This window comes from Hakea prostrata, chromosome 6 (genome assembly GCF_041222555.1).
Source record: "Hakea prostrata isolate BN-2017 chromosome 6, UWA_Hpros_2, whole genome shotgun sequence".
NCBI classification, from domain to species: Eukaryota; Viridiplantae; Streptophyta; class Magnoliopsida; order Proteales; family Proteaceae; genus Hakea; species Hakea prostrata.
Genome location: NC_142605.1, coordinates 36,814,704 through 36,827,476, shown reverse-complemented (window position 1 = coordinate 36,827,476; position 12,773 = coordinate 36,814,704). Strand labels below are relative to the sequence as shown.

The following is a 12,773-nucleotide window of genomic DNA, read 5'->3' as shown; positions in this document are numbered from 1 at the left end:
CTACCCTCTCTAAATATGTTACAACTTTTTATTGTCTACATATGTATTTTTATTTGCCTGAGAGTCATCACAATAAGGTGAGAATAACTATGAGTAACTGTACTTGGGGTTAGAAAAAATCATTAAATATGATCAACTGGTGTCATGGACAATAATGTGTAGATCTAAATAAGATGGATGATTTAGGTTAAGAGATCCCATTTTACATAATAGGGAATTTTTGTGTAGAGTTAGTTGCATGGAAGCTATGATAGGAACCCAACTCATTATGAGGTCAAATCATGAAGGTTATATTTTCAAAATTGTGGATTGTTGGAGGCCAAAGTGGGCCACAATCCTTCAAATGCATGAAGGAGTGTATTGGTGGGTTTTAAAGCTTAAAAGCTAGGTTAGTTAATGTGGCAGTTGGGATCGGGTGAGCTTATAGTCTCTTGGAACGATAATTGGTTATCATCTAAAGTGGATTTTAAGGTAGTGTGCCGAAACCTTCTTTGTGCTCCTATCACTCACGTAGCCTAGTTGATTGAACCTCAATCATGCATTTGGAATCGGGATATCGTTAATCAAAATCCATTATCAAGGTGAGGGTATCGATATGCCCTAATGAAGACACATTAATTTGGGAGCATGTAAGGAATGAAAGTTTCTCAACAAAAAAGCCTACCATATCTTGTTAAATCTGAGAGAATATGCAAAGCAATGACAACCTACTACATCTAGAAGCCATGAGTGGGAGTCCATTGCTAAGAGGGTGTGGTCATGTACAACATAGGCTAAGATCAAGAATTTTACCTGGAGGGTATATGCAAATGATATTGCAACAACTAGTGGTATGGCCCAAAGAGGAGTACTAGTGGATCCTATGTGTCATAGGTGTGGGTGGGGGTGGAAGGGAAACTTTTACTCATTTATTGTTTCAGTGCCCATATGCCAAAGTTGTCTAGTTTGGTAATGGATTGCACTTATTGATTCCCATAGATCATTTAATATCATCGGTGGAGGCTTTGAAAGCATGGGAGAAAGTTACATTCCCAAGTAAAGAGGTGGAGAGAAAGGTTTAAAGACATTTTGCCTTTGTATGCTGGAATTTGTGGCTATCTCAGAATGGGGCAACATTTAGGTACAAAGGCCCAAAACCATAAGAAGTTGTAGCGAAAGCCCAACGTGCATTCTTGGCATGTGATGGGGAACCTTGAGCATGTGACCAATCAAAATCATTCTCCAACTCAAAGAGAGGACCAAGGGGTAGGTGATGCAAATGATAACCTATTTGTGACTATTTGATTTGATGCAATTGTACCTTTGGAGGGTCATGGGGGAGGTGTGGATTTTGTTTCAATGGATCACAACTACAACGGAATTTTATCCAGTCCATTTTCTTGTAGATGTATGACATGTGTCATGACATCACATCAAATGGTTGAAATCCATTTATAAGTCATATCAACCTTTTAAATGATGTGATTTACAAATGAACCTCAACCTTTTGAGGCAATTTGGGGGCACATGTCACTTATCTACAAGAAAATGAATGGTCCATTTCTTTGTCAGAAATGAACAACATAATGGTCCCAACTACAACATCCTATATAATTTATTTGAATCGATTATAGCTTCAGTCAAATTGGTTGGGGAATGTTTAGTATCTTATCTGCTATGCAATGGGCCATGGCTCTATTGAGGTGCAATCAATTGTGAGAGACATCACCTATGTTCTTCGCTTCTCAATAGTTGAGATACTTTTTATCGAACTTTGAGACCAAGGTTCAAAGCTAGTGGAGAAGAAGATCTGGAGTCACCAAAAAAAAAAAAAAAAAATGAACGTTCCCACGTGTTGACTAAAAGTGTTTGACTTTTTCAAACATTCGACCTGAAGCTTGCCACTGGCATCGGATAATGAAAAACTCTGAGGGCGTATTTTTTATTTTAGACAACTTCAAACCGGCCAAATACGAATGGAATGAGTCGATTTTTGTTTATTGTCTTGCTCAAGCGTTAGCCAGAGCCTCCGCCGCCATTTCAGACATGGTGGGAAGTCCGGCTTCTTCGCGGGCCAGCAAGAAGAGCTCTCTGTTCGGGGAAAGCCGGAGAACTGCATCGGAATTCTCTGGAAGTTCTCCTTATTCCGATTTCTCTTCTGTTAAGAATTCCTCTTCAGGCAGAAATCCGTTGGCGAATGCCGTCAAATCGGTAGCTGAAGTCTTCAGTTCATGCTTTAGTCCACCAGAACCGACATCGTCTAAAGATCCTTCTGGTAATTTACTTTGTTCTTTCTATTCGCATTTACACCTTCAAAACCTATGGGAGTTCCAAACAAACTCAGTTTTTTCTCCCGTTTTCTTTCTTAGTGGGGGTTGGGGGATATTCACGTTTCCTTTATCTGGATTCTCCTCATCTTTATTTTCCTGTTCTCTTTTTGGAAGATCTGATGCCCCAATTCTTCTGGGTCAAGCTCAGAATCTCTCTTAACATGGATTTTTTTTAATGATCTGAAACCAAACTCTGAACACTGAGGACTTGTGGGCAACTGGGCATCTTCCTTTTCCTGTAAATTGGTTACTGTTACTTACAATTTATTGGTCAATGCAAAATTATGAAAAATCAAGATAGATTAGAACTGTTGGCTTATCAGGATAGTGATAGATTAAAACTTTTGGCTTATCAAGATAGATTAGAACGTTTGGCTTACTGTTTTAATTTTTCTTTAGTTGCTAGTAGCGAAAAAAGACGTCGTTCCAGCCTTGGGATCTATGGCAAATCCTATAATTCGACCCAAGCGACGGAACCTGGGGGTGTTAAATTCTCTTTGCCGGAGATTTACAAAGCTACCAAGGATTTCTCCCCTTCCCTGAAGATTGGACAAGGTGGTTATGGGACTGTTTACAAGGGAAAGCTTCAAGATGGTACCTTTGTTGCTGTTAAACGAGCGAAGAAGGTTGGAAAAGCATAATTTATTGCAAGTGAAATCTTGAATTTTTGAAAGTGGTTTTGAAATTGAATTAGATTGAGCGAAATGGGACTATTTTCTTGTCTTTGGCTCTTTGCAGAGTGTTTATGATAAGCATTCAAGTGTGGAGTTCCAAAGTGAGATCCAAACATTAGCACGGGTAGAGCATTTGAATCTGGTCAGGTTCTTCGGATATTTGGAGCATGGAGAAGAAAGGATTGTAGTAGTTGAATATGTTCCCAATGGTACCCTCAGACAACACTTGGATGGTTAGTGCTGGTTTTTCTTTTTCTTGTTCTTTATTTTGCACCTCAGCTGCTTTAGTTTCACTTTCAATGCTTAAGGGGGTATTTCACATTTTGACTTTGAGAAGCATTGTGCAGGGGTGAATGGCAAAACTCTAGACTTTGCTGCTCGATTAGATGTTGCCATTGATGTGGCTCATGCAGTTACTTATCTCCATATGTATGCAGGTAATAGTCTTGTAAGCAATCCTTGTTTATTTCTCCTTATTCTAGTTACATTTGTTCAGACACACAGATAGAGATCAGCTTGCATATGATGTCTTTTTTGGTCACAATCAGATCACCCAATTATCCATAGAGATATCAAGTCTTCTAATATCCTGCTCACCGAAAACTTTCGGGCCAAGGTGGCCGACTTTGGGTTTGCTCGCTTGGGTGTGGACGTTGATACAGACGCAACTCATGTATCTACCCAGGTGAAGGGAACTGCTGGCTACTTGGACCCTGAATACCTGAGGACTTATCAGCTCACAGAAAAGAGTGATGTCTACTCATTTGGGGTGCTGCTGGTGGAACTCATGACAGGAAGACGCCCAATCGAAGCAAAGAGGGAGCTTAGCGAGCGGATTACTCCCAGATGGGTATACTTTCTCACTGTAACTAATGATTTATCCATGATTCCTATCATCTGTATCCGTGTGGGTGTGTGTGGTTGTCATTCTTTAAGATTTTCAGATTCTATTTGCCATTGCAAATGTAAACCCATAAATCAATATGAACTGATTGAATTAGTGAAATTCAGGCAATTAAGAAGTTTACAGATGGAGATATGATTCTGGCATTGGATCCAACAATAGAAAGAACTGCTGCAACTAATCTTGCACTTGAAAAGATTATGGAGCTTGCCTTACAATGCCTGGCTCCAACCAGACAGAGTCGGCCAACTATGAGGAGGTGTGCGGAAATTTTGTGGAGCATCCGTAAGGACTACAGAGAGCTATCTGTACCAGAATATAACCATTCAATCTCCTCTCGTTCCCACGTAAGTTCATCAAGCAAAGAAGAGTTAATTTGAATGAAATCCAGAGCTTTTTGAACCCTGTGTTAGTACTTTCAACGAGTAATGGCAATTTAACTTGGGTGGAATCGCATCAGCCTCTTGAAAACCAGGCATTCTGTAGCTTCAACCAAGCAGATTTGTTCAAAAAGGATTGGGTTTGGGTGCCACTGCCACATTTCTCTTCTAGTGTTTAATCTGTCGGTGTCTGTGTATACTTAGTTAAGGAGGATTTGTTGTCTCTCTCTCTCTCTCTCTCTCTTACCTAGAGAGAGTTGTGGGACTTTTAAGTAATCATTCTTTTAAGTCTGGGAATGTTTCTGCCACCTTTGTCTATCCCCAAAGTCTGCAACTTTGGTTGGGGAACACTTGTGAAAGAACCATGAATACAAACAAAACTTGTCTCAAGTGAGTATGTCTTCTCAATTCATCGGTAAACTTCTTACCAAAAAAAAAAAAAAAAAAATTTGTAAACTGATTCTGCATTCAGGTCTTTATGTAAGATCCCTCCATTGAAACCATCATATATAGTACAGATGTATAGATAGGAAATGCAGCTTTTTGCATCTCCATAGGAGTAATGTTAGATCACAACTTAGGCATTCAAGCTATCGCATGAGACATGTATTATTTCTTCTGTCAACTTTGTATCCCACTGTTGTATATTGCATTCTGTTCACAAATTGTCTTTGATATTAAAGATCATCAGTTCTTCTGTAAGATTATGTTCTTTGGTATGGTAAAAGTGTATAAAGGTTTCATTCTTCAGATATTTCTTACCTGCTTGTCGGGTGCGTGTTTGAGAAGTTTGTATTTTTTGAAGGAGAAAACTTCCGCATTGGGAATCTTTTGCTTTTGTGAAGACCTTTACCCACTGTTTTCACTTTCTAGACGATGTGAGAATAAACAATGACACAAAGCAACCTACACCACCGAAAAATAAACAAATAAATAAATAAAAATCTACCTACCACAATGGGAGAAATACCCTGTCACTACCTAAACAATTGAAAATCTTAGCTTATGAAAGAACGGGTTCATGTAAAGTTTGCAAGGAAGCTACCTTGAATTTTCCCTATAAATGGTATTTAACATGAAGATTTAACTCTCAATTTTTTTCCCTCTCTTATGATCAGATTTTGTTTTTTTTTTTTTTTCAATTTTATGTAAAAACAGACAGTAGAAGACTTGAAGTGCTATTTTACAGGAAAATTCTTTTCCAATTTTTTTACATGGAAACAAACAAAGCCCAAAGAGAAATACAAGTATAGATACTACAGAGATTCAGCGTGGCAACAATAATTGACTCCAATGTTACAAAACAGAGAAAGAAATGGGTGGTCTGGAGTGTCAAACTCAAGAATAAGATTAACCTGTTCTAGCATTGCCCTCACTAACAGTTGATAAGGAATGGTCTCTGCGCCTCTTGTATGAGTCACATTCTTCACCCCTCCTCCCATATGGAGAGCGAGATCTTTCTCTACGATCCCTCCAATGATCTCTATCTTGGCGTCTATGTGGAGAATAGCTACGAGACCGTCTACGTCCACGTCCTGCAAGATAATGGCCCCATGAAAAATAGGCAAAGTAGAAAGTCATTCAAGGAACTTTAAGTGAACAATTAGGCTGGCAAAGGGATTGTGTAACAAACAGCACATATCCAACATGTATCTATTATTGGTATTGGTATAAAAATAAAATAAAAAATATAAAGAGAGAGGATGGACCATCCCTCGACTACCCCTGTACAGGATCAGGACAAAGCTAATGCAACCATGGGACTTTATAATGATACACTGTCCCCTTCATCTGCATTTTGGTCAAACATATGGATGAGGATGGGGAGCATCCTTCTGAAACCCTAGATTTCACCTCATCTATAAATTATCCTCCTTGTGATACCAAATACTAGACCAGAAATGCTAAAAGGCAAATCACTCTAAAGAGTTTGGCTTCCATAGTGGAAATCAATTCCAAGAGTTAAGGTGAACTTCAATCCGCACTGCTTGGATCTGCTTTGACAGCTAGTCATAAATGAACCAAGGCCCAGCCTATCTTATCAGGCACAAAAACACCATAACATGGGCTAAATCCTAAATGTGAATGTAGCATATCAGAGCCAAATAAGGAGGCCCAGGTATACCATAAATAAATAACATGCATTAACCTAGTGGTAGAGGCATAATGCATGCTAATCCATAGGTGTTCAAAGGGAACTGTCCTTTCACAAGTCTCCTTCCAAGCTTGGATTGGTTCACAGGCCATCAAACACATGAAACTTGCACCTACCTCTTCTGTCCTTCGAACCCTGGTATTGGCCCGGTGTTGGTGTCCTTCCACGCTTCCTCTTTGCCTGCATATACATGCATAATACAGAAGGTAAAACCAAAATAATGAAAAAATGTTGCTACTTTTTGTTTTGAAAGAAATCATAGCACGATCATCATGTTACTAGTAGGCAGAAAGTACTCCGAATTTCTTAGGAAGAGCAGACATTCCCCCCCAGAATGATGATACTGATGAAAAGTGCAGACAGTCTAAATGAACTCCAGGTCGTTCTCATCAATTCAAGGTCGATTCCTGGCATTTTGAAATGGAAATGCTATGTTGGGTATTGTATTTCAGGCATACAACCTATTTAGTCTCTAAATTTGACTAGTACAGTATTCACCTTCACCAAAATACAAGAACATGAAAGAAGACCAAGAAGAATTGATGCATAAAAATCTAGTTTACTGTTTCCCTAAGGTTTCTATAGATGTTGACAAGAAACTACTAGGAGAGGAAGGGGGGATGAAAATGAAATCAGATGATACTATTAACTAAGAAACATACAACCCTCTGGTAAATAGTCGGATTAAATCACGAGTTTGAGATGTTGATGCAGAGCTCATGTCAAGCAGGGGAAGGTTCAAGGTTTAGAGCTCAGATTGGGAGTTCAACAGAGCTACACAGCCCAGACTTGCTACAAAAAGCTATCAGGCAACATTTCTGAAGATATAGAAGTACAAGAGTATCATGTAAGACTATTCAAATCACATCCTATGAAATTATTCGTTGCCACCTATGACAAGTTGTTACCTTTTGGACAGTGATTACTCGACCTTCAAGCACAGACTGGTTTAGATGTTTGATACAGCGGTCTGCATCCTCAATGGTTTCCATGGTCACAAATGCAAACCCTCGAGATTCCCTAGTACGAGGATCAGAAACCAGATGGCACTCCAAGACCTGCAGAAAAAAATTAAAAATAAAATTTTTTTTTGAGATCTTGCAACAACTAATCTCAGAAAATATAATCAAATATGATTGCTTTTCAGCTACTAGGGTTGACAAAAGTTACTCAAGCAACCATTCAGATGACAGATTTTCCTATAACCTGAGGACTGTGGGACTAGAAAATTGGAACCAAACTAGTTGTTTTCTGAACAGCAAAGTTCAAACTTAAAGTTGCATGAACAGACATGCCACAAACTTAATTACTAGTTAGGCAATCTTAAAACACCAGATCTACTGATTCTCCATTCAGCAGGCTTGAAATCTAAAACTTCAGATCAACTGATTCTCCATTCAGCAGGTTTGAAAAGCATCTGAGGAGTAAAATGGGGAATACATTAGCAGCCCAATGTCCAACAAAGTTATCATAGTGCTTTTACCAACCTTTCCAAAGTCAGCATATTGATGGCAGTCTACAGTGTTTAGATTGTAGAAACTATGGTAGGGCTATGAACTATAATAGGTGAACCAGTAGAGAAGAGTACCAAATCCAATGACCACCAGTCAATGAACTGAATAAACCCTGCATATGGATTTATCAACAAAAACTTTAACAGCAAAAAGCTCTGAAGTATCAAGAGAGCGTCTAATTGAAGGGCAAAACTAATAGTAATCCCTTAAAAATAATACAAATTGCAAGCACTAAATTAGAAAATGCAAATCAGCATTTCCCAAATTTTAATTCAATGGCCACTTGGAATGAATACTGTTGTTCCTTCCCTGTTACCAAAAAAAGTTAATAAAAAGGCACCTCAGGCTGGGTTACAGAAACTTCCAAGGCAGTGATGGTATGATCAAATTTTGACAGATGAAATCTCAGCACAAGCCATTCATCAAGTTCCATAAAAAGAATTAAGAGCCTTGTCAGATTAAGAAACTTAATGGAACCAACAGCTTCAAAGAAAAAAGCCATGCTTTGAACAAGATAACATGGATTGTTGAAATCTAGATCCATGAGAAAAGAATTAAACATTTTGGCAATATCCCTTAAACAAAGGGTGCAACCAGTGCATCATATGTACGCAGCCTTAAACCCCTACATTTTTTTTTATGGAAATGCTGTTTTATTATTTGGCAGTATTCATTGCTCCTCAGATATGTTCATGAATTATGGGTTTAACAAAACAGATACCCAAGCAGTTTAACTAGTGAGGTTTTGTGAGGCAAATCAGCACCAACTGGCAGCAATACTCGGTTTAAGAATTTAACTCGTTTTACCCACAAGTCGTCATCCACGTCCACAAAAACTGTCTTGCCATGACAAAGATCTCTAATTTATAGAAAAGGCATATAACAATCTAAGAGATAAAAAAAAAACATTTTTTTAATCTGTTTCGAATCTTTCATGAATGACTTAATAAACATCGCACAAAGCTTAATCAACAAGGTTTCTACAGGAAGAAAAAAAAATCTCACATAAGTTGCAGAAGTTTCATAGGCAATGCAAATTAATCAACTCTTCTTTTGCACCAAATCCTAGCTTCTCACTATTATAAACATAATAAAACTTAGGATGTCACATTGGAACATGCATTTGGTTGCAACTGGCAATACCTACCTTCATGTGTATTGTATTTTGGGAGAGTCGCTTCTTCAGCATCTGCTTTCTGAACTTCCACCCTATATTATTCTCGTAGATTGGAAATTTCTCAGCCGTTTCCAGTGCAAGTGTTTCATAGAGTGTAATTACTGTTATGAGGTGTCATCTAAGACACCAATAATTAAGTAGACCTACATAATGTCACTTGCAATGCATCATCAACAAGAAACTGAAAATTGAAGACCAATCACACAAAGAATCCTAACCTGAAAGCATGCTTAAAGATAAGACAGGGAACTACAACAGGAAAGCCCAAACCTTTCCTTCACGGTTAAAATATTTCTCAAGATCACTGGTAGTGACCCTTGTTGATAACCCCGTTACATATAAGTTGTTTCCTGGATTGCCTGCATCTTCAGAATCTCGGCTCCTGCCACCAATATTGGCACAAACATAACAAAATCCAAGCTGTGATAACTAAAAAAAATATATTGAAAAGAACAGAAATTCAGAAACAATGAACATAAACATAAATGCCGAATAAGAATCTAGAGCAGTAAGAAAGCTATGAGTGAATATGCAGAACAGATAAGTCTCAGCAAACTGGTAGATGTACCTAGAGCGACTCCTTTCCCTTGATCTTGACCTTGACCGTGATCTCGACCGGCGACCCCTGGGGGGAGACCTGGTGTGAGAGGGGGATGGAGACCTGAGATCACAATTACCAAATAATTATTAGCTTCTGTTATGTACCAATCATTGCAATTCAAGTGGCAAAAACTGTAACTTCAGTGTAGAATGACTACCTTCCTGCTCTTGAGTAGGACATCTAGAAGAAAAACAAGGACTAATGAATTAGTATCCAAACGCCATAGTATCAACATGAGATTCAAACTCAACGTGAGAAGGATAAAACTCTTACAGAAAAACAGGATTTTGCAGCCTAAAAATGAGCAACGACTGAATTTAGTTTCCACAAAGCGTAAGGTTCTGGCGACAGCACAATGCAACAGAACAAATACAGATTTTTATTTTTTTTTTCTCCTTTTTTGGGGTAAAAAGAATAACTAAGATTCAAATAAGAGAAAAAGAGAGAAGGAAACGAAATTTCGGTCTCTAACCTAAACTGAAAACTTAGAAAAAAAGGATAATAAATTAAACTAAAATTCAGAGACTTAAAGCATATAAGTTGCAAAAAATACAAAAGAGAAATCACAAGGTATGGAAAACACATTTGAAACATTGAAGAATCACCAAAATAATGAAAATTTTATTCGAAATGGTCGAAACAGGTAATGAAAATTATCATAATACATGTTGATTTCACAAGAAAGAAATGGAAACCTAACGATTCATAAGAACAAGAATTTTGAGAAGAATGCAAGAATTTTGTAAGAGGTTGTGACTGGAAACTTACCGCTTAGCTTCGTTCAGTTTCAGATATTGATAGAAAAGCAGGGGGAGTGACGACGACAAGGCACAGTCCGTTCGTCGGAAGAAAGAAGAAGAGAGAAAATGGAACTAAGGAAGGGTAGAGATCCTCATCTTCTCTTCCTCCAGTTTAGTGTTTCTTCTCTCTTACAGTAAATGCCATAAACTGAAAAACTGGTGAAGGTCAATGTTCCAGTACGCCCTAGGTGTACAATACTCCTACGCTTAAAGAAATATGAGCCGTTGGATTCAACAAATGATTTATTGAATTATAGATGGCCATTCACGTTGCATCTGGACCGTTGGGGCGTGCTACTTGGGAACATACGTGATATGCCAACCAAAAGTAAGTAGGAGAAATGTTCTAATTGTGGAGAGAGAGAGAGAGAGTTTGAAAATTGACATAAGGAATCGGATTGGTTCTCAAATCGGAATGCGACATCAAACGTTAGAACAGTAAAGTTGGTATAATGACTCTGCAAGGGGCCCAGCCGAGTCCATCGAAAGCGGACAAAATCGGGAGTCAGAACGTTTTCCCCCGAGTCTGGGCTCCCCAATGGGTATTGACACAAATTATAGGGCCACATGATTTGGATGACGGGTTCTTTTTAAAAATATATTTTCTTATTTTTTACTTGTGGGTTTCCTATAGTTTGTGATTGTAAAGTCATTTAGGGGAGCACAGAGGGGAGATGATTCACATTCAAATCGATCGGCTTAAATCCCCCAGAATATGAGAAATCCATCGATTGTAGCCATGATGATGATGGCATTTGCAAGAAGGCAAATGGCTATGAGTGGGATTGTTATCTCTTCACATTTCTTTACTGCATAATAAAGTTCAGATCAGCCCAACGTCACGAGAGAACAATATACTGCCCTAACATTTTATAACCACACAATAGGAGGCGAAAACCACGTGGGACCCACAGAAGTTCACTGCTGAATTATTATTATTATTTTTTTCAATATTCTTAAGATGTGTGGTTCAAAAGTGTGGTGGAGGACACTAATCTCCCTGACGAGAAGCGGAGGAGGTAATAGAGGTGAATTCAATAGTTGAATGTTGAGAAAATGAATCAAAGGTGAAACTCACAATGACTCCACACGAATTCCAACCTTATTGTGTGATGAAAAAATGTAAAAGAACCATAGAAGCTACCCTAATAAATAAATGATTTGGACTCAAAGAAGGGATTGGTCAGTTGACCTGCATTGATCTATCTAGTGGTTCGACCTGGATGAAAAGATAAAAAGAGAGAATCAGAATCCATCATTTTACTTTTCGAATTCAAAACGATGTTGTCTCACCATACCATTCACAGGATCAAAGTTTTCCAACAATGCCTCACAATTTTGCATGTCTCAGGTGAAAGAAATTATTTCCATTTTCTGTAAAATATATTCACTTTCGACAGAGGTCATTATTTTAACCGTTGGAATGATGGAACTAAATGTAACCTGTAACCCAGAAACTACCTAACATCAATGATGAACAGAAGCAAAGTTCACCAAATCCTTGTGGGCTCTTGATGGTTCTCATTTAATTAGCAACTCTCATGATTTCTAGATTACAAAAATGTAAAATGGTATACAGTGATCTCTATGATCGACAGAACAGCATTTGACCCTTTATGTAGATCGGTAAACAGTACAGTGAATGGAGCAAAGCATTACTTCTTAGAGTAGGTGGAGTGAGGTTGATTTATCCTTCTATGTATATGAATATTTTACATCAATCCCTTCGTTTTCATTGGGAACTCGACACACTTCTTCAAAATCAAAACCTTACAAAGCGCCCTCCACATTTAGTTTCAAATTTGCTTTTACAATTTTATTCTCACTTAAATTTATTCAAAATCCTAGATAATATTTGTAAAAAAAAATTTATATAAGGCTCCATTGTTTTCATTGAAAACATGACGCACCCCTCTAAAATAAAAAACTTATAAAGAGCCATTCACACCTAATTAAAGTCAAATTAATTTGTTAATATAACCATATTGACCATAAAGTGATAATATGATCATGCAAGAGTTTTTTTAATTGAACAAATTTAGGGTAATATGGTGACATTAATAATATTTTTTTAGGATTTTAAAATAAATATTAAAAATATTATTTAAGAATTTATAGGAAAAAAGTAAAATTATATTCACAGTTAAAATAAAATTACTGGTGTGAAGTATGGAGGAAGGCTTTGTACGATTCTGATTTTGTATAAGGTATGGAGAGTTTCCAATAGAAATTGAGGAGGCTCATGCAAAAATTCTTTAG

The 12,773-nt window shown here is 37.7% G+C and overlaps 2 protein-coding genes across 4 annotated transcripts; one reads left to right on the top strand and one right to left on the bottom strand.

Moving 5' to 3' along the window:
• The first annotated feature begins 1,948 nt into the window (after window positions 1-1,948).
• LOC149013801 (calmodulin-binding receptor-like cytoplasmic kinase 2) lies at window positions 1,949-5,196 on the top strand. The gene is made up of 6 exons (XM_089157981.1): window positions 1,949-2,254; window positions 2,709-2,935; window positions 3,048-3,216; window positions 3,331-3,420; window positions 3,532-3,833; window positions 3,995-5,196. Exons 1-6 carry the CDS (start codon window positions 2,026-2,028, stop codon window positions 4,265-4,267), a joined length of 1,290 nt encoding a protein of 429 aa, XP_089014107.1. The 5' UTR covers window positions 1,949-2,025; the 3' UTR covers window positions 4,268-5,196.
• A 195-nt stretch (window positions 5,197-5,391) lies between these two features.
• On the bottom strand, window positions 5,392-10,653 carry LOC149013800 (uncharacterized). Of its 3 annotated transcripts, none has more exons than XM_089157983.1 (8): window positions 10,483-10,653; window positions 9,988-10,055; window positions 9,872-9,894; window positions 9,682-9,774; window positions 9,384-9,495; window positions 7,331-7,480; window positions 6,539-6,602; window positions 5,392-5,802 (listed from the first exon to the last, which is right to left on the bottom strand). In XM_089157983.1, exons 3-8 carry the CDS (start codon window positions 9,892-9,894, stop codon window positions 5,618-5,620), a joined length of 627 nt encoding a protein of 208 aa, XP_089014109.1. In that variant the 5' UTR covers window positions 9,988-10,055; window positions 10,483-10,653; the 3' UTR covers window positions 5,392-5,617. The 3 variants fall into 3 exon arrangements, with proteins under 3 accessions (XP_089014109.1, XP_089014110.1, XP_089014108.1); XM_089157984.1 differs by having other exon boundaries at window positions 9,988-10,008; XM_089157982.1 differs by lacking the exon at window positions 9,988-10,055 and having other exon boundaries at window positions 10,483-10,652.
• Window positions 10,654-12,773: the final 2,120 nt, after the last annotated feature.

Coding starts and splice junctions, on each gene's coding strand:
- LOC149013800 (XM_089157983.1), bottom strand. CDS start 9,894: ATGTCCTACTCAAGAGCAGGAAG. Junction 7,481..9,383: donor ATTTTAACCGTGAAGGAAAG/GTTTGGGCTTTC, acceptor TTTTTTCTGCAG/GTCTTGGAGTGCCATCTGGT. Junction 6,603..7,330: donor GAGTAATCACTGTCCAAAAG/GTAACAACTTGT, acceptor ATGTATATGCAG/GCAAAGAGGAAGCGTGGAAG.
- LOC149013801 (XM_089157981.1), top strand. CDS start 2,026: ATGGTGGGAAGTCCGGCTTCTTCGCGGGCCAGCAAGAAGAGCTCTCTG. Junction 3,217..3,330: donor CCTCAGACAACACTTGGATG/GTTAGTGCTGGT, acceptor AGCATTGTGCAG/GGGTGAATGGCAAAACTCTA. Junction 3,834..3,994: donor AGCGGATTACTCCCAGATGG/GTATACTTTCTC, acceptor AGTGAAATTCAG/GCAATTAAGAAGTTTACAGA.